Genomic DNA, 20,797 nt, shown 5'->3' on the forward strand with positions numbered 1-20,797 from the left:
ACTGAAAAATCGCCAGATACCGGATGTCAAAGATGGCAGCTTTTTTGTAGGCGAACTTCAGAGGTCTATAAACACAGCAGAACTTTCAGTCCTGGTAGGTGAAACAGACAGAGAAACAGGCCTGCATTGTAGCACATAAATTCAATATCAAGTGTTTTCCCTATATGTGTGTCTATCTATTTAGCCAACAGCAGAAAATAACAGAATATCCAAACGTTTTCAGTAGGCTAGCCTACCATTGTTGCAGAAATCACGTATAAGAAGGTATCCCTTCGATTTCTGTTTATTTTCGCATATTCCAACATAAGGAAGCAGCATGAGCCTCTAGTCATAATCGTCATGAGGACATTCCTCCCAAATGGCCCTATCACGTCTTTGAACTGACGTCATGAGGGCGTGTTTCAGCTCGTGCAGCTCGTGGATGGCAACTGCAAGATCTGTCTGCAGGCTAAGACTCCCGCGATATTTTAAGGCCATGTGACATGGTGTCACGGTGGTAAGTCCCTCCCCGGCTGACAGAAGTCGGACAGAATTTCTAACCAGTATGCATTGCGTCCATCCCAGTATGCATTGTGTTCAACCCAGCATGCATCACATCAAGTCAGATCTGCACAGATCTGCCGCAAGTCGAACTCCCCTACTATAAAGACTGATGCAGACAGGTGATTGGACGGAAGTAATGAATGATGAGTGACCAATTAAGTCTTCCTGACAGAACTAACGCTTACGCTTCCATTTCCCTGTTGAATAGTCATCGACCTACCCTATAAAACAAATCAGCCTTATTTCATTGCTTGTGTCATTACATGCAAATGCGCTGAACTAGCTGCCATAACTACCGGTAGTTGTCATAGTCTGTCTAGCATAACTATATGTGACCTGACAGTCAGGAAGATGTACAGTGGTGCACAGCTCTGACCAAGGGGTGTTTTACTGTATATTGGTAATTTTTCATTTGCATAATGCTGTAAAAGCATTTGCTTTCTTTATAGCCTACTGTCACAATGTCTGTCAACAGAATGATGACAGAATGTTGAAATGTGCTAACTGTTGTGCAAATGTTAATGATGATTCGAGAAATGAACCAAAGCGACAGAAAAACTGTAATTTCATTCTCACATACAAGAGGACTAGTAACAAACACACATCCACAAGAAACTCAGCTTCTACAGACTACACCTCACCCATACCACATTATTGTGCAAGCAGACCCGAAGCAAAGTTCACCTGTTGAAGATAACTTTGTTGATATAACTTTGTTGATGATAGTTATTTGGTACAAGAACATAGCACAATTCAATGCAAAACAGAAACAAGCACAAATAAATGATCGAAATAGGCTACCATTTGGTCTACATGAAGAAGAAACACATGAGTCTGAGAGTAGTGTGTGAGACTTGGAAATCATATCACACATACACACCTGCTAATGCAAACTGTAAGAGGTTTTGTCACTACAATGTCAATAGGTCTCCACATTCCTCTTGGGCTGTGCCATTTCCAGCAGTAAGGGAGGCAAACATGCAGGATTCAATTGTTTCATCCACAGAATAACAGTGCTGCTACCCTGCATTAAGTGACCTACCACTCAAGTGAAATGAATGACTCTATTGTGTGTGTGTGTGTGTGTGTGTGAGTGAGAGAGAGAAGCAATTTTACTTTGCTTGTCTGCTTTTAGTAATTTGTTCATTTGAAGATACACCCATGATGGATGGATGGATGGATAGATAGATAGACAGATATATATATAGATATTTACTTTATTTATCCTGAGAGAAATTAAGGTGATGACCGGCAGAAAAGTTTAAGATTTTAACTTCTGATGGATCACTCCTCAACAGTAATAGGCTACTGTAACCTTTGCTGTAGAGTCTTTTAGCAGGAGTGTTAATCTTATTTCTGTTGTAATTAGTAGGAAGAAAGGCATATCACAGTGTTGTGTTAGCAAATATGTATCAATTAATCTTATAAATGGCTGGTTAGCACTTCTATCTTAGGACTGCTGTTTCAACCCTTATTACTAATCATATAGCTATAGGCACCTTCTCTTATTATTGGAATTGATGCGATATTCAAACATGGTTGTGATACATTTTGCAACTGGATGGGCAAGTTTAATAGATTTAGGTGCTCACCAGCTCACACCTGTGTAGAACTGCTTAATTGTTCTGTTTTAATGATGCTGTTTATTACTTACCAGTAATCTATAACCTAGTAATGGTTAGGGTTAGTGTTAATGTAAGAGCACACGTAGATCAACAGATCAGTGTGTGTGTGTGTGTGTGTAGCAACAGACTGTAAGTGAGAAGGAAAGTAACACAAAAACAATTCACATGAATGCTAGAGCAATACACTCATGCAGATACAGCACAATGCAGCGTGAGAGTGAACATTTTCCACACCATTCTCCATCAGAGAACCGGGGTGATATTCATAACTTTATGTTCTGTTGTTTTACTGACTAATTATCAGATTGGAGTGGAAATGCGATTTAAGTGACTGACTGTGGACTTGGGAGTGGGATACTTATTTGTTAATCCTCCCTTTTATCCTGTCTCTTCCATCTACTGAAAAAGTGGAGAAAATGAGGAAGGACAACAACAGTCTATAAAAAAGCAAAATGTATTATAGAGTACAATGCAGTACACATTATAATGCAAAAGAAAAACATCAAGTGTTGTTCATATAAACAAACCTTTTAAAACAAAGCATTTTTAAAAAGAAGTTTCAATTATTATAAACAAATATAATTAAATTAGGAATTTATTGGACTTCATTTAAATGAATTAGGAAATGATATACTGGTACATGTTTTATATGAAATATAAGTTCAAATATTGTTGACATATTCTCTTCAGATCAAATCGGAGCACAACATTAGGAGAAAATCATCCAAGAGAATCAAAGTTTTTTCAGTTACACACAGGAAAAGTGCAAAAGTGCTTGTGCTATTGGTTGCAGGGCCCTTCCACAAAATTAGTGTGACATTTTAATTACTCATATGTAATATTTTGAATCGTCATTAACCACAAAATCACGTTTACTAAAAAAAGTTAGTTGCTCACATAGTCATCTGCAAAAGCAACAATTTGCTGAAGAGCATTCAGAATCAAACAATTCACGTTATCATTCAGATGTATCTCCTCATGGTAGTTCTTCACTGGGAAGATGCAATTCATAGGAACACCCAACTTGTTACTGCACTCTTGCATCTGCATAAACAAACATATGTTAATCTGTTATGTTCAGCAACAACGTCAGGATACACACACACACACACACACACAGTGCACCAAAGGAACTCACTTTGTTCTTGATGGACTTGCTGGAGTAGGTGTTATTTAAGTTGTCCTTCACAAGCGGACATGCCAAGTCCACATGTGTCATGAAGACCACTTGTGGGATGCCTGCAGAATCAAACACATATAAAGACATTCATACAATCACACCTCACCCAGAAACAGACACACAAAATACATGATGTGCTCTAATCAGCCCTATATGTAGTTCTCAACATAGAATTCTGTCAACCAGACTCCATTTTCATTAGTTGCATCTCCCAAAATTCCCCATTTACTAGTAGAATGGCAGATTCTTACCTAAGCCACAGGCATGCTCTCTGACATCTCTCATCTTCTTCATTAAATCATCATCTTCTTCTCTCAGATGGATGGTGTTTGCTGAGAGAACACTGACCAGACAGTGAACCTTATCATCCAGAGTAGGGCTACTGTTGTAGATTGTGTCTTCTTTGGACAGTGGGGATGTTGAATTAAACTAAACAAACCAGAATACATACACATATATGAGTTCAGGTTCCTTTCTGTGTGTGTCTCTGTCTGTGTGTGTGTGTTGTGTCTGTGTGTGTGTGGTCACATGTGGAAAAACTTCATTGTTGAGGGTTACTGTAATAATATACAACATAAATTGCCTGCATTTAATGTGTCACTGACACTCTTTTCAAACTCCATACTATCCAAACTATACTGGCATTCCTTAGATGCTGAATGATCTGAAAATCAACCACGCATACCGCGTACTGTGCACTTGACCTATTCACATGGTTGTTTTAAAAATGTGTACTTGATGCCTACCTTGTAATTCTCTTGAATGTGTCCCTCTAATATACTGATGATATCATCAGTGTGTACCCCTCCATCAAATTTCTCAAGTCCCATGATGTCACTGAAGACAAACGGCAGAAGCCCCATCTGCTTGTCTTTGATTTGCCAGGTTTTGTACTGAAAAGTAAAACAAGAAGACCAAATATTACATCCTAAACTTTGTGGTTTAGCACATTATGAAATACTTTAAAGTGAATTTATTATACTGCATTGTCAAAAAACCTATTAAAGAAAAGAATATTTAGTGGGATAAAATTCAGAGAGAGAACAGTGCTGCACACTGGGTTATTTTAGTTTGATTTTCATGCATCAAGTTTAATGCACGAAAATCATCATATTAAAATATCTGCCCCTCTTAGTGGTGCAGTACTACCCAAAGATTACTTGCACTCACAACTTTAGTGAAGCTGAATTCACTTGAAGTAGCTGCCAGTGCCCCCACTTTGACTTTGTCCTGGAAGATGCTGTTGATGGAGTTGATGATGCTGGACTTCCCTGCCCCCACAGGCCCATGCAGCAGGAAACGCAGATGTTTGGGTCCTTGGCCACTGAGTTTATACTCTTGCAGACTTTTCTTTACTGAGACACTCTTTCTATCAAATGTGTCAATAGACATGTTCACACATTATTTTGTGATAATAGTATAATAAGCAGAGAGACATTGGAATTTATCCACACAAAGTGCCAAGAAGCACATCAATTACTTGAAATCCCACTTTATTACACCTCGGCCTTCCCAACGTTCGGAGGTCTGTTAAATCTATATAACTACCGCTGCAAAGTATATAATGACCACTGTCAAGGGTTGTCATGGTTTTGTGCTTTTGATTCACTTCTTTCATATCATTCTGCAAGAAGTCTGTTCGCTTATTGCAATGGAATTTTGTGTGTGAAAGTCAGCTAGTAAGACGTTGCCACGCAACACCTGAAACTGTCAAGTTCTATCTGTGTGGCAAACTATTTATTTTGTCAGCGGAAGCCACGAAACGGTAGCAAAATCATTTTCAAAATCATTTTCAATCAAGATCCGCCGACAATACATTATCCCTTACTTAACTTCTTCTCTGTAATGTATTTGAAAAGTTATAATATACTGTATGAAAAAATGTCATTATGATCATGATTGATTGGCCTCCACTGACAGTGAACACAATAAGGTCTGCACTGGCCAGAGTATTTTTTTGTTGTATTTCATGAAGATGGATGTGGGTGGGAGGTTGAGAACTTACCCCCAATTAATAGTCCTCCAATCTCTGTCAAATTCTGAGAAACAAACATATTATGCATATTATGTGTTGTTTTTGCTAAAACTATTTATTTCTATTTTTTTCTTTGAATAAATTTGCTTATCTTTAAAGGAGAAATCTGGCCTATTTTTACCTGAATCTTGATCGCTAGATGTCACCGAGTATATACTGTCAATAGGGAAGGGCACAATGTTGGAAGCCAGGAATTGAGTCCACAACTTTTTTAGGCTACTGCATGCTAGCGACAGTACTCTGTGACATCTAGCGATCAAGATTCAGGTAAAAATCGGCCAGATTTCTCCTTTAAGATTGGATTTTTCCCTCATTGGTTTTACTGTGAGACTAAGACAAATTGCCAGAAGTATTAATTTAACACTGCTTTTTACTCAACTATACCAGGGGTGCCACAAATGTATGTGCACTATTAACTGAGATGTAGGCTAGATGTCAAATGATTACATACGGAGTAGAGAGACTGAAGCGGACTCTGAGGCGGTGCCTGTATCATTCTTCAGGTTTATTGTGTATTTCCCTTCATCCTCTTCCTTGGCTTTGCTTATCGTGAGACTCAAGTCTTTTCCACTCTTACTAATGCTGACACGGTCACCATCATATAGCCTTTGTCCATTTTTCTCCCAGGTGACTTCCAATTGGTCTGTATTTGCCTCACATCGGAAAACAATGTCCTCTCCTCTTTTCACCTTCTTGTCACATATGTGAGATTGAAATTCTGTTGGAATGTTAGATGGCAAACAGCTCATGCATGAATACTTGCTTACTCCACGTTTACATCCTGACAGTAATTTACTGTAATGCTGAAACACAAAACGTTTATGACTAAAGGTCAACATTACATTTCTATCCAAAGCGACTTATGTCAATTACATTACAAAGTCCATTGTCCCCAGAGCAACTCAGGGTTATTTGCCTTGATCAAGGGCACAACGCTGGAAGCTGGGAATTGAACCTGCAACTTTTTTTAGGCTACTATGCTAGCCCAGCTCCTTTTCTACCACTGCTCCAAATGCAGTTAATCTAGGAGTACAGCAGAGACTTCCATTTGGATAAAATGATAAAGTACTGTATATGCAAACACCTGGCAGTCAAAGTTGAAATCCCCCCCCCCCCCCCAACACACACACACAAATCGCACCCTGAATACAAGCATGCACCCCCTTACAAAAAATTAACTGCATTATTTCAAGTGTCAGAACCATACCTGCCAACATTTGGTTTTCAAAATCCGGGAGATTTGTGCGTGGACCCTTCGGCACGACGGGGGGGGGGGGGGGGGGTGCTCCTTGTCAATATTGCAATACCCATAAATGAAGACATAACTTAATTTATTGATATTTCTTTAGATTTTTTTCTGCGCTATCAACATTGCCATCTTCAGTTCGGCTTGCATCACGTTTTCTGTCTCTGTCTCTCGTGATGAAGGATGAGATCGCCTGTGTGCCCTTTATACTGGCCTCTTCTGCGCGATGGTGCCGCTGTGTTTAATGTGCTGACTAATGTCATTTTTCCCTCCGTGGCCTACATTAAAATCAACACGACACACCTTACAAAAAGAGTGGAGGTTGTCGATATGACTGGGTAAGATACACGTAAATTGTTGCGTCCAACATTGCTGAAATTTACAAGTGTAGCCTACTTCGGTTTCTTTGCGGGGACACCGCGACCGCCTTCACCTGCCATGTCTATCGGCTCGCTTAAACGCGACTGCGCAACTGGGTTATAGGTTGCCAGGTTAAGGTGACAAACGGGTTGAAATTGTATATGGTGTGTGTGGGTTGTGTGAATATAATGCATTTGATACAATATCTGGCAACTGGTCAACATTAGACAAACATATTGGTCCGATTCATAAAGGAGTTTGGGCCATGCAAATTACGGGAGTTTCCCGGGAGAAATAACAAACCGGGAGGGGTCCGGGAGATAGGGCTAAAAACGGGAGAAACCCGGGGAAAACGGGAGTGTTGGCAGGTATGGTCAGAACTGCAGTTTTCTGAATAATATAAAATTTGCAGTTCTTATACAGGAAATGCAGTATTTTGGACACAAAAATTGCATTGTAGTGCAAAGTACTGTACTTTACTGCAGAAATGCAATATATTGTACTGCACTGTACTGTATAACTGCATTGTAGCCTACTTCAAAGAAACTGCAGTTATTTTTTGTAAGACTTTAAAAGAAATAGCTGAGGAAGAATGTTTGTTGTATAAATAAATGCATCCATTGAGCAGGCTTTTAAAATGTAGGCAAGGTCCTTTTCTACTGTGATATACCTGGTTTTGGAAGAGATGATCCCATGATAGACACTGAAACAATAAAATATCACTGGTTAGGCCTTTTAAGTAGATTAGGCCTATGCATTTATGCACTCTTTTACAGGTATAGCCTACGTTTAGTTTTGTATATGAGCCCGCGAAGGGTCAGGGTGGGGATTTAGAAAAATAGTTTTACGTTCCCTTGCAATGTTTGTGCGTTCCCTCGCATTGGGCTCGCAATAACTTTTGCGTTCCCTTCATCCAATAACTTTTTGTGTTCCCTCGCAATAAAGTTCATGTTCCCTCAGTAGCCTATGGTGCATTAAATGGAAGCTGATAGCACAAATGCCGCTAACGTCTATAAAAATGTTTATGGAATAAAACTAGACAGTCACCGCTAATTGGTAATTGCTAAACTGCCATGATGTGAGCAGCCATCGGAGGTCAGTGGAGGGCATAGGCTACAGCAATATTGTGCGCCTGTCCTAATTCTGAAGCAGTGGCTACGGCCACCGCTACAAAATGAAGAGGAAACACTGCGGAAGGAAGTAAGTAGCCTATTATGTTTTTGCAATAGTCTACATTCAGGGCCCGAATTATCTTTTTGTCTTTAAGGGGGTCTCTCTATCTCATAAAAGGTTGGCACACCCCGCGCATAGCCTAACAAGGCGATACAATTAAATAGCCTAGGCGCGAGTGGCACTTTTTCGCAGTAGCCTATATGCGCACGATAGGCCTAGACACACGCACACAATAGAGATTTTTCATAGAAATTGATTCCTTTTAATTCATTTCAACATATTATTGATTGTAATATTCCATATTTAATTTCAATTTCACAATACAAAGATAGACTAAAGGATTTACTCTGAGTGCCATTCTCAATTTCACAACGTAGGCTAACTCATTCGAACCAGACCACCGTCTCAGATAGGCTATCCTCAGTGTCAAACACAATAATGCATGTAGTATAACTTATACACAGGGAAAATAATAAAGCCATTGCAGCCAAACTGTTCTAGTATTATAGGCTAATGTGCACATAACAACACCTGGGCGTTCAGTCGTCTCGTGTGTTGAACCGTGGGAATAAATAGACGAACAATTTTGGAATTTGCACTGAGATGTTGTCGGGTAGCCATTGAATAGGCTATATTCCACCATCAGAGATTGCTAACAGGTGTTTCAAAATATCTGGGAACTTTCCGGAGCTCTGAATGACAGAGGATAGCTAGTTCACAGAATCATTGAAGTAAGCTGCATTATGGGCCATAATTTATGGCTTTGTTAATAAACATAGAAGAGGCGCAAGTTCAACAGCAAACAGGACTTTTCCGCACGTATCAACCCATGTAGGCTAGCCCAATGCCTATGTAAACAGACAAAACATTCTCATCAAGGGTAACTTCTTCAGACTTGCGAGTGCTGTCAAATCGATCATATGCGGTTTTTTCTAGTGGTGGTGAAGTGTCATCATGCTGCGTTCAAGAGCGTAGGGTAGGTCTACGTCCCGAGGTAGCCTATATTTTAATTTCACGTCTGTAATGGTAAGAGATCGCACAGGGATAGATAATGAGCGGTTGTTTAAGATTAAATTACAATGCCAGACACCTTCAGATATCAAAGACCCCCTCAGATTTTTGACTTTGTTGCTTTCATGGGAGCCAATCCTCACTCTATGGGAGCTCGGCTCCCTCTGGCTCCCACGTAATTCGAACACTGGTCTACATCAATACAATGTGTGGAGTGAGACGGGCCCTATTACCATCTGATCTAGTTCTCTCGCATCAGTCACTGACAGTAGAATGCATCGGGAATAACACCTATCAAAAATACTTTTCTTTCATCCACTTACCTCAATTAAGCGAGACCTCACACCGTTGAAGGATGAAAACCGAGAACTAGCCTATCTATGTGAGTTTTCCACTGTTGACTGCCACCACGTCCGCATTTCCGGGAAAAAACGAAAGTGGAAGATAAAGCGAATAAACATGCCTTCCTTGGCTTGAGCACTGTTTACCGAACTGTGTTCCATGATGGCTGCGTAGATTTGCCGCAGAAAACTTCCAAATAAAATAAGTTATTGCCGTTGAGAATAGTAAGCAATCGGTGGAATTTGGAGGCTATTTAAAGGAGAATTCCGGTGTGATATTGACCTAAAGTGTGTTGAAACATGATACCGAGTGTGAACGTATGTCTCATAGCCCATCTCGGCTTGTCCCCTGCACTCCAAAATCTGGCGCTAGTTAGCCGAAGCTAACAATGGTGGTGCTCCGGCATCGGCCTAGCCATACAAATAAATCACTGTTTTACACCATTTACTAGGCTCAATGTATCTCCACACTTCATTGGTAGACTTCCGAGGGCCCTGACATTTAAAACGAGACATTGAGAACTTTGAAAAAGCACTGGTAGTTTACTTACAAGACGATTTATACAGACAGGTCCTTCACGAAGTTTAGCGTTTGCAGCCATCTTGAATTTAGTCACAATAAGTCGAGCGACGAGTAAGAATGAACAGGTATGATAAGGGATCAGATTCCAAAAATAATTCAGTGGAAATGCATGGATTCCAGTTGCTGCTACTGGAAGAAACTGGAATCCATGCATTTCCACAGAATTATTTTTGGAATCTGATCCCTTATCATACCTGTTCATTCTTACTTGTCGCTCAACTTATCGTGACTAAATTCAAGATGGCTGCAAACGCTAAACTTCGTGAAGGACCTGTCTGTATAAATCGTCTTGTAAGTAAACTACCAGTGCTTTTTCAAAGTTCTCAATGTCTCGTTTTAAATGTCAGGGCCCTCGGAAGTCTACCAATGAAGTGTGGAGATACATTGAGCCTCGTAAATGGTGTAAAACAGTGATTTATTTGTATGGCTAGGCCGATGCCGGAGCACCACCATTGTTAGCTTCGGCTAACTAGCGCCAGATTTTGGAGTGCAGGGGACAAGCCGAGATGGGCTATGAGACATACGTTCACACTCGGTATCATGTTTCAACACACTTTAGGTCAATATCACACCGGAATTCTCCTTTAACTCATATAGGCCTAGTCCTCGTTAATTGGTCAATAAATGCTGCAGCTAGAAAACGCCATTGGTCAAAACAAAGCGTAAGAGGATAGGCTAATGGTCGGACTTATCTACCATGGAGAATAACAGCATTAGGCTACCTGTCGAGATTGGGTTCTCGACTGTTGTAGAAAGAAATGGCTGATCTTTAATTATCAGACAGCAAACATGTATCCAATGTTCCAAAGGCAATCTGTTTACTAATCTGAATCATTTTAAAAGGCAAGCTGAGAAAACATGGGAGAAACCTTTTGCAATTATGTACTTTAATAGTCCATGAGCCACAGGCCCATAAAGGGGCGTGTCACTACCACTTGGGGGGGCAAATTCTCACTATATTTTTCTGAAAGCTACATATCTCTGGAGTATAAAATGGTATGATAGCAAGTTGGATCTTGTAGCTTTGTGGCTGTACAGGCCTTCAAAGTTGACCTCTGATTTGAAAAAAGACAAATTGGCTTTTTTTTGTTAAACCACTCATAAGAGCCCAGAAAATAATCCAAACCTCATTATTACTGATGCATATGTGGTGTTTGATGTTGGCATACATATTTTGAATCATTATGTGATTTTGCCCTTCATTTTGGTTGATAAAATTCAAGATTTATGTGTAATAATGAGCAAATCTATGTTTTCAGAGACACAACGTGTTGCAGCACTAATTGAAATGCCCACTACTTCATTAATCAATGTATTTATACCTTCCTACCTCCCAGTAGAGACACTCGGAAACACCCCAAAATTCAGTAAATTAGTATTTTATTGAAACTACCCATAAGAGATATTCCAAGAGATCAAAACATCATGATTACCAATCACATATTACCTTTACATTCAAGGAATACCATATGAAAATTGTTCACATCACCACATGTACCCAGCTTAACATAAATATTATAATTTTATAATGTCCACATGAAATACATACAGTAATTTCCTGTGTATTAGCCGTATTGTGTATAAGCCACAGGACAGTGTTTTATGCAAGTTAAAAGAAACAAAACCATATACCATATTAACTGCCCCCGTGTATTAACCTCCTAGCTGAAGAAATTTAGCAAAATCAATGTATAAACTGCAGCTAATAGTTGGGAAATTATGGTAATTGCTAGCCTAGAAATCTAGACGCACCCTAGCGGCGGCAAATTAATTTGCTCAGCCTGTACGTCTAGTATCAAACCATAGGGATTTCTATTGGCTGACGCCGTGGACGTCATCCAATCACAGCGCTCTATTTGTTAGAGAGTCTTAAGGCGGGTTTAACAGAATAACGACAGTCCTGTGACGGTGAACAACAAGGAAGGTGGCTATGGCGAACGAAGAGCGGTTGTTTGAATCGGCGTTGGTGTCAATTTTGGAGGAGTTAGACTTGTGCTTTTCTTTGAAAGTTGAGCAACACAATGCACTTAATTCATTCCTTTAGAAGAAGGATGTATTTGCCGTTTTGCCGACCGGATACGGATATGGTCGTAGCGCTGACCTATTGCATGCCTAGGCAGTTTGAAAGACAATTCTCTGCCCGCCCCTTGGATTAAGCGAGGTGAATGGTTCAATTCCAGACTATACATTTCAATGATATAGAATGGCCCGCCAGGCTAGGTAATTGCATCACAGGTGCTAAAATGATCTACATTATACATTTCAGTTGTACTTTTGACTAGTAAGAATGTGGGAATGAGATGTAGATGAACTGGTTGGTGAAAATATTCATACTTTACACATTGTTATCATTATGTACAATTATTATTATTATTATTATTATTATTATTATTATTATGATTATTATTATCATACTTAAAATTGTCTTTCATCTGATGTTAAAATGTTTCCATTGAAAAGAAATAATAACTATTTTCCAAGACTTGATCTACAAGTACATACATTTACAACAGTTTTAAAAATTCTACACAGTTAGATGAGACAGAAACTGAAATTGGATCAATCCATTTTCAGAGGAACATGAGTTAATTTGCATATCTACAGCAGGCAAAGCAACACAAGGGGTTAGGGGTGATCTGATTCAGGCTCATACTACAGGCAAAGATCATGACATAGAGGCTGGAGTCAGATACACCTGAGCACGAATTCCATGATACATTGACAAAGCGAAAATTAAAGACATTTACGAGCATGAGTCAAAAAAGAAAACACAGGCACATGGCAAGACCATCATGTTAAAGACTGGACATGAGAGAAGTCTTTTGTCACCCTCTTGGACCTTAACCATGGTCATTGGCGACACCTGAGGGGACCCCAAGAAAAACCTCTAAAGCAGCACTTGCAAAGCATTTGCAGAAACTTGCATCACTATCAGATAATCTTCCAGATGAATATAATACAGCAACAATCATTGATGGAATGTCTGGTCCAGAAGGTCAATAACAATGTCTCAACTTATGCAGACATTGCTGCTGCTATTCATAGCATGATCCGTAAAGAGGCAAAGCAGAGGCAGATAATTTTTTAGATTAAATTAGATCAGATTTAACTTTATTGTCATTGTGCAGAGAACAAGTACAGAGACAACGAAATGCATTTTGTGTCTAACCAGAAGTGCAAAAAAGCAGAAAAGTGCAATGTGATATACACAGTATAGACAGGTGGTGCATAGACAGGACAAGAAATATAGTGCATTGTAGACAGTAGTATACAGTTGTTTTGCAGAAGGTGGTTTAAAGTAGCATAAATTAAATATAAATATGTGCAGTGTATTAGCAGTTACCTTATAAGAGCAGAATAAATATGGCTATGTACTGTAATATGAACAATGTATGAACAACATGTACAGGTATGTGCAATGTAGTGGCAGTACCATTATAGTAGTAGTAAGAACAATATATATATATGCAGTGTATTAACAGAATATATTACAGAAAAACTGAATAAATATGGATATTTAGTATGAACCATATAGACAGATATGTACAGTATGTACAACTATGTGCAGTGTGGTAACAGTACCATTGTAGTGCAGAAACAGTAACATTACAATAGTATTAATAATAAGTGTATGTGCAGGATGAAAAACATGGCTATGTACAGTATAAGTGTAATTACAGTATGCACATTTGTAAATAAATAGATGGATGGGATAGATGGGTGGGATAGGGTAGTGCAGTTGTGGGGGGGTGTCAAGGTTGCCATGGTCGTGGACACCTCAACAGGCACAGGCAAGGAGGCATCAGGCGGGGGCGGGGCAGGGGGTGATGGGGGCTTAGTTTGTTGGATGTCACAGGGATGCAGAGCTAGAGTTCAGTAGGGTGACAGCCGCAGGAAAGAAGCTTCCTCTGAACCTGCTGGTTCGGATGCGGAGAGACCTGTAACGCCTCCCGGAGAGGAGTGGGGTGAACAGTCTGTGGTTGGGGTGAAAACAGTCTTTGATGATGCGCGCCTTACGCAAGCATCGCTTGCCCTGGATGGCCTCGATGGAGGGGAGTGAGGAACCAGTGATGCGTTGGGCAGTTTTCACCACCCTCTGCAGTGCTTTCCGGTCGTGGGCAGAGCAGTTGCCATACCAAACTGTGACACAGTTGTTGAGGATGCTCTCGATGTTGCAGCGGTAGACGTTCACCAGGATCTGAGGAGACAGATGGACCTCAGAAAGAAGAGACGCTGGTGAGCCTTTTTGATCAGGGTAGAGGTGTTGAGGGTCCAAGAGAGATCCTCAGAGATGTGGACACCCAGAAACTTGAAGCTGGTGACATGCTCCACCTCAGTCCTGTTGATGAGAATGGGTGTGTGTGTGCTAGCTTTAGACTTCCTGAAGTCCACAATGAGCTCTTTGGTCTTCTTGGTGTTGAGAGCCAGGTTGTTATCAGTGCACCACAATGTTAGGTGCTGGACCTCCTCCCTGTAGGCCGTCTCATCGTTATTGCTGATGAGCCCAATCACCGTAGTGTCATCTGCAAACTTGACAATGGTGTTAGAGCCATGTACAGGTGTGCAGTCGTAGGTGAAGAGGGAGTAGAGGAGAGGGCTCAGCACACATCCCTGTGGTACACTGGTGTTCGATGGTTGAGGAGGTGCAATTATCTAACCTAACAGACTGAGGTCTGTTGGTTAGGAAGTCCAGAATCCATGAGTTTGTTTTTTCTTTTATCACATACACATATATTGGTATATGTTTTTTCTTTACCTTGACATGTTTCGACGTATACTTCCGTCTTCATCAGAAGGTCACACGGTGGAGTAGTGTGACGCGTTTTTATCAGCTGATGTTGTTACGGAGGTGTGATCCACCTGTCAGTTTTTTGACAGGTGGACCACACCTCCTGCATGCCAGAGTCATTAAGCAGGAGAACAACCGATACCACCGCTGGATAAAGGAGGCGATTGAAATAAGAAAGCGGAGCCCAAAGACGATGAACAGAGATGAGGGAGCACATATGCTCTCCCATACCTGGAGTGCCGTCCTGGGGTGCGGCTGACTGACAGCAGGAGGTGTGGTCCACCTGTCAAAAAACTGACAGGTGAATCACACCTCCGTAACAACATTGATCAGCTGATAAAAACGCGTCACACTACTCCACCGTGTGACCTTCTGATGACGATGGAAGTATACGTCGAAACATGTCAAGGTAAAGAAAAAACATCTACCAATATATGTGTATGTGATAAAAGAAAAACCAAACTTATTTATTTATAGTGTAGACACAATGAATGCAATACAAGTAGTCCAGAATCCAGTTACAGAGGGAGGTATTGATGCCCAGTTCACTGAGTTTGGTGATCAGTTTGGAGGGGATGATGGTGTTGAACGCTGAGCTGAAGTCAATGAACAGCATTCTTACATAGGTGTTGCTATTGTCAAGGTGGGACAGGGCAGAGTGAAGTGCCATAGAGATGGCATCCTCTGTGCTCCTGTTCTGACGATGAATTCAATGAATAGATTAAAGATCTTTTGTACTCGTTTCAGCTACAATTTAAAAAAAAACATTTGTACTGCAGACCTATGTATGTCATCATTTAACATTAATTTCAACTCGCAATTGAAAGTAAGGAAGGTAGAATAGTAATGATCAATAAGGTCTGCATTGAGGTATTGCCATAACATGTTGCTCTGAAAAGTCAAATTAGCTTTTTTTTGCACATAAATCTTGAATTTTATCAACCAAAATGAAGAGCAAAATCACATAATGAGTCAAAATATGTATGCCAACATCAAACACCACATATGCATCAGTAATAATAAGATTTGAATTATTTTCTGGGCTCTTATGAGTGCCAATAGGCGGAATTTCCTTTTTTTTCAAATCAGAGGTCAACTTTGAAGGCCTGTACAGCCACAAAGCTATAAGATCCAACTTGCTATCATACCATTTTATACTCCAGAGATATGTAGCTTTCAGAAAAAAATAGTGAGAATTTGCCCCCCCAAGTGGTAGTGACAACCCCCTGTGGCTCATGGACTATAAGCACATAATGTTATCTGAAAACTGCCCTGCATAAAAAACAATGCAACTGATCTCAGCTGGTATTCTGTCTATGACGGAGTGGAATGGAAATTTCTAAGTGACCCCGGTAGTGTATAAAATCATAATAATACAAATATCATACAAATCATACAAAAATCAAACAAACTCAGATTCTACACCCTACAGCTCAGCCATAGGCTACCATATTATTGTACAAGCAGTCCCAAAGCAAACAGTTCACCTGTTTAGGATAAGATAAGATAGCCTAGGCTAGCCTACTTTATGTATGGAACACATTGTTGATGGTAATTGTTTGGTTCAAGACAATTCAGTGCAAAATAGAAACAATTACAAATAAATTAACTAAATATTGTTTAGGCTACATGACGAAGAAGCACATGAAAATAGTGTGTAAGTGGGATTGGGATTGAGTGTCATATCACACACACACACAAACACAAACACACACACACACACACACACACTGCAGGCTTGTGCAAAATTCCAGAATTTAATTGAAACTGGCTCTTAAATTCCAATTCAATTCTTGAATTTCACTGGCATTTCAATTGAGGTAGCAAACAGGAAGCAGAATTGCAATTCGAATTGTGCACAACCCTGACACACTGACACACACACATATGCTACTGATGCAGACTGTGGTTTTGTCACTCATGTCCATAGGGGGCGCCACATCCACATTTTTCTTTGGCTGTGTGAATTCCAGCACTAAGGGAGGAAAACTGCTGCCATCCTGTGTTCAGTGATCTGCCACTCAAGTGAAAGGAATGGTGCTAGTTTCTATCCTGTTGTGTGTGCTGTGTGTGCATGTTTGTGTGTGTGTGTGTGTGTGTGTGTGTGTGTGTGTGAGAGAGAGAGAGAGAGAGAGAGAGAGAGAGAAATTGGGCATGTTTACTTTTCTTTGTCTGCTTTTAGTAATTTGTTCATTTCAAGATACACCTGTGATTGATAGATAGATAGATAGATAGATAGATAGATAGATAGATAGATTTATTATTATTTATCCTGAGGGAAATAGGTGATAGCCGGCAGAAAAGTATAGGCTTTTAACTTCTGATGGATCAATCTTTAGTCAACAGTAGGCTACTGTCCATCGTCTCCACATTTATTTGTCACCTTTGTTGTCTTCGGAGCCTTTTAGCAGGAGTGTTTATCTTATTTCTTGTAATTAATAGGAAAAAAGGCATAACACACTGTTGTGGAAGCAAATATATATATATATTTGCTTCCACAACAGTGTGTTTGCTTATATTGCTTATATATATATATAAATTCATCTTGTAACAGGTGATTAGCACTTCTATCCTAGGAATGATGTTTCAACACTTATTATTATTAAATACAATGGTTGTACATTTTGCAACTGTATGGGAAGATTTAATAGATTTAGGTGAGCACCAGCTTAAATAAACTTTTTTATGCTCACACCTGTGTCGAACTGCTTAATTGTTCTGTTTTAATGATGCAGTTTTTTTTTACTTACCAGCGGAAATAATAGTAATAATATTTACCATGATGAAAGTCTAAGACCAAAATGTTGTAATTTCTAAAAAATAATTGCTTGCGGAATGGTCAGTGTGCGAGATTCTTTCTAAGTTCTTGATCTGCGACCTTTGGTCATATCCAACGCACCTACCCGACAAAAGAGGTGTGCAAAAAGCCTTCCTGTAGGATTACTTACCAGTAATAACCCAGTAATGGTTAGTGTTAGTGTTAATGTAAGAGCACACATTGTAGATCAACAGAACCAAGAGTAAAAATCCTAATACTGTAAAAAAAATTCTCTTTTTCAGTTCTGACAGATATAATACCTTGTGCTATTGGTTGGAGACTTCCCAGATGCATAATTGGCTCAAGATTTTATTGACATACTTCATTTGTTTGGAATGGTGATACACTTCAATTTGTAGATATATAAATAGACTAAATTATTTTTAAAACACATTCATTTCGATTGTATATTATTTTCTTAATATATTTTAAATAGTGATATACTGGAAATTCATTAGTCTTTTTAAAACATAGGGTCAACTTCTCATAACTTCCTATACATGGATTAAGCATAGTCATAACTAAAAGCCTTTTTCAAAGGAGATTTTCCATTTCTATTTCTCTTTTAGTCTAGTCCTAGGCCTAATCCGGATCCCATACCCTACCACACTCATTAACTTTTTTTATTTATTTGAACTTAACTTAACTGATATTATACTAATATAGACCTGTTGTTATATGAGTTTGAGTATACTGTATACATATATGCATGTTGTTATGCCTACAAATATATGACAGTAAAAATAATAACATAGTGTATAAAATATACAAAAAGATATAAATCTAAAATCGGTTAGGCTGTTATATACTGTATATATGCATGTAGTTCTGCAAAACACATTTAGTGAGATAAGTGCATTTAAATAATGTGCAGGAGTAAAATGTTGTCATCGGGTGATACTGAAAAAAGTACCTATTACATTTGTTTATATAAAGTTATTTATCTTCTTCCTCATAATTCTGGAAGTATTGTTTCCAAAATATTTCTAGACAAAATTACAAAAACATTTCCTGATATTGACAAAACACTGGGTGATATTGACAAATCTACCCATTACATCAGTTTAAATAAAGTTATGCAAAGTTGCAAACCTGAAATATATCATCCAATTTATTCTAGAAGTTTTTTCTTTCATGTGCTCACCTCCTGTGCAGCTTTGCCTCCACAGCAAGAGCCTTTACACTTTACACACAGGGAGGCATTGAGCTTCTCTTTGGAGAGATAGAGCATGGGCTGGATACTGCTACTGATGTCCATGAAGCCGAACGCAAAGTAGTGGATGTAGCAGCGGAACACATCGGGTACAAAGTACTGTTTGAAGGGGAAGAGGGCGACGGGCGGCAAGTAGTTGAAGACGATGATGGCCAGGATGATGAGCACCATCTTGAAGGCCCTCTTCTTGACCGGGTGCATCTCGTCGCGGCCGGGGCCGGACTGGCTAAGAGCCCAGAGGATGGAGATGTTGCAGAAGACCATGAAGGCGAAGGCGGCCAGGATCATGACGATGAAGGTCTTCTCGAAGTTGGGCACGGTGTTCACGCAGCGGGTCACGGCGTAGGCCAGCGTGAGGGCCCACATGGCCAGGGCACAGACTTTGCGGTGTTGGCGGTCCTTGAGCTCGGCGAAGAGGATTGGGTGGCGCACGGCCATGTAGCGGTCCAAGCAGATGCAGGAGAGGAAGAGCAGCGAGCAGTCTTTGACACCGTATACGAAGCTCAGGGTGGACCAGATGTGTCCTGTGGCCAGGTACATGAGGTTAACCAGCTCCAGTGGAGGCATCAGGCAGAACAAGATGTCCAGGATGGCCAGGTGTAGGATAAAGATGTCCGACGTGGAGGAGTCCCCTTTGTTCTTGTGGATGAGCCAGAGGACCATGACATTGGCCGGGATGCCCAGGGACAGGTTGATGAACTGCAGGCAAAGATAGAAGAGGAAGCCAGCGGGCATGTCCTTACAGCTCTCAAAGACAGTCTGCTGAGCTGGGGTGGTGTTAGTCAACATCTGGATGTGGAGGACGGAAGAGTTGAGGTAGACGACCTTCATAGCCATCCGAGCCAAGAGCAGAGGTCTGCTGAGCGAAAAGGAGAAGTCACTTTAGATCATGATGATTACCAGTGCCACTCCAGACAAAAGTACTGCATGTCAAAAGTTTGGCATTACATCAGAAGATAAAACCAATGACTATCCTTATTTTATATTTGTGTATATTTATTACACAAAACTGTGATGTGGTTTAAAATACATTTAAGTAAAACTGTGATGTGGTTTAGAAGTCATAAAAGTTAGAATTACATCACCTTTCGCGCCTAATGTCTCCGGAACTGACTCTCCTCTGCGTTGACAGACTATTTCAGCAAAGCGTAGAGTCAGTCACCTTTATTAGAAAGGCACTGATCTTGTATGTACCCCAACCAAACACAATGTGAGGAGGTGCAGAGGAGGACCCCAGCTGATCCAACACCTCTGGGATGCTGCTCCATCCAATCACAACCCACCACAGCTTATGGGCTTCCTACTGACGTTTCAAAGGCCGCCATTACCCCATTAGTCTTACCCATTAGAATCAAATTCTCCTTTATGTTACAAGATTAACCAAATGAAATGTTTGAGCACATTTTTTTGCAATGTATGTTCAACTAACATTTTAAATTTTCTCTAATTGTGTGGTTTTCTAGACCAAATTTTGAGAACATAGTGCCAAGTCACTGTCATTTACACGATTGGCAATGATGCAACGGTACATGTTGGAAATTGCGTCGTAAACAACTGATGCAATAGTCGAGTGATTCATTTCTTTGATTCAGTGCAACATCTTGTAATTACTTACATGAGGATACAATGTTATTGTTGCCTGTTCTTTTCTGTGGCCTTTGGGTAGCAGAAAACAAAAGGTTTTGAGGTGTGGCTGGTGACATTTGTGTTTCTATTGGTCATTGTATCATTGCATCATCTGACCTGTCCAGGTTTGTGTTCTTTTTGACCCTTATTGCACCCTGTTGACCTTTTGGCACAGTCCGACAAGCCTGCGCTGAAAAGGCCACTCTGTAGTAAAGAATCTGTACGGTTGTTGAATATTTAACCATATAGAGAGT

At 40.0% G+C, this 20,797-nt stretch overlaps 2 protein-coding genes across 5 annotated transcripts; both read right to left on the minus strand.

The window, feature by feature from the left end:
- Positions 1-2,606: 2,606 nt before the first annotated feature.
- Positions 2,607-10,147, minus strand: LOC143123115 (interferon-induced protein 44-like). Of its 4 annotated transcripts, none has more exons than XM_076284270.1 (9): positions 10,066-10,147; positions 7,660-7,692; positions 5,835-6,186; positions 5,354-5,387; positions 4,519-4,717; positions 4,095-4,241; positions 3,600-3,777; positions 3,307-3,407; positions 2,607-3,212 (listed from the first exon to the last, which is right to left on the minus strand). In XM_076284270.1, the coding sequence occupies exons 1-9, from the start codon at positions 10,114-10,116 to the stop codon at positions 3,054-3,056; spliced, it is 1,254 nt and encodes a 417-aa protein (XP_076140385.1). In that variant the 5' UTR covers positions 10,117-10,147; the 3' UTR covers positions 2,607-3,053. The 4 variants fall into 4 exon arrangements, with proteins under 4 accessions (XP_076140385.1, XP_076140388.1, XP_076140386.1 ...); XM_076284273.1 differs by having other exon boundaries at positions 5,835-6,101; positions 10,066-10,137; XM_076284271.1 differs by lacking the exon at positions 10,066-10,147 and adding an exon at positions 9,497-10,031.
- An 8,689-nt stretch (positions 10,148-18,836) lies between these two features.
- LOC143122612 (proteinase-activated receptor 3-like) lies at positions 18,837-19,754 on the minus strand. Its single transcript, XM_076283395.1, has one exon. The coding sequence runs from the start codon at positions 19,752-19,754 to the stop codon at positions 18,837-18,839; it is 918 nt and encodes a 305-aa protein (XP_076139510.1).
- Between the last annotated feature and the right edge of the window lie 1,043 nt (positions 19,755-20,797).

Source organism: Alosa pseudoharengus, unplaced genomic scaffold, assembly GCF_046254945.1.
Source record: "Alosa pseudoharengus isolate Yale_2024_CS ecotype anadromous, Long Island Sound unplaced genomic scaffold, YU_APseudo_1.1 YU_APseudo_1.1_scf_14, whole genome shotgun sequence".
In the NCBI taxonomy this organism is placed as follows: Eukaryota; Metazoa; Chordata; class Actinopteri; order Clupeiformes; family Clupeidae; genus Alosa; species Alosa pseudoharengus.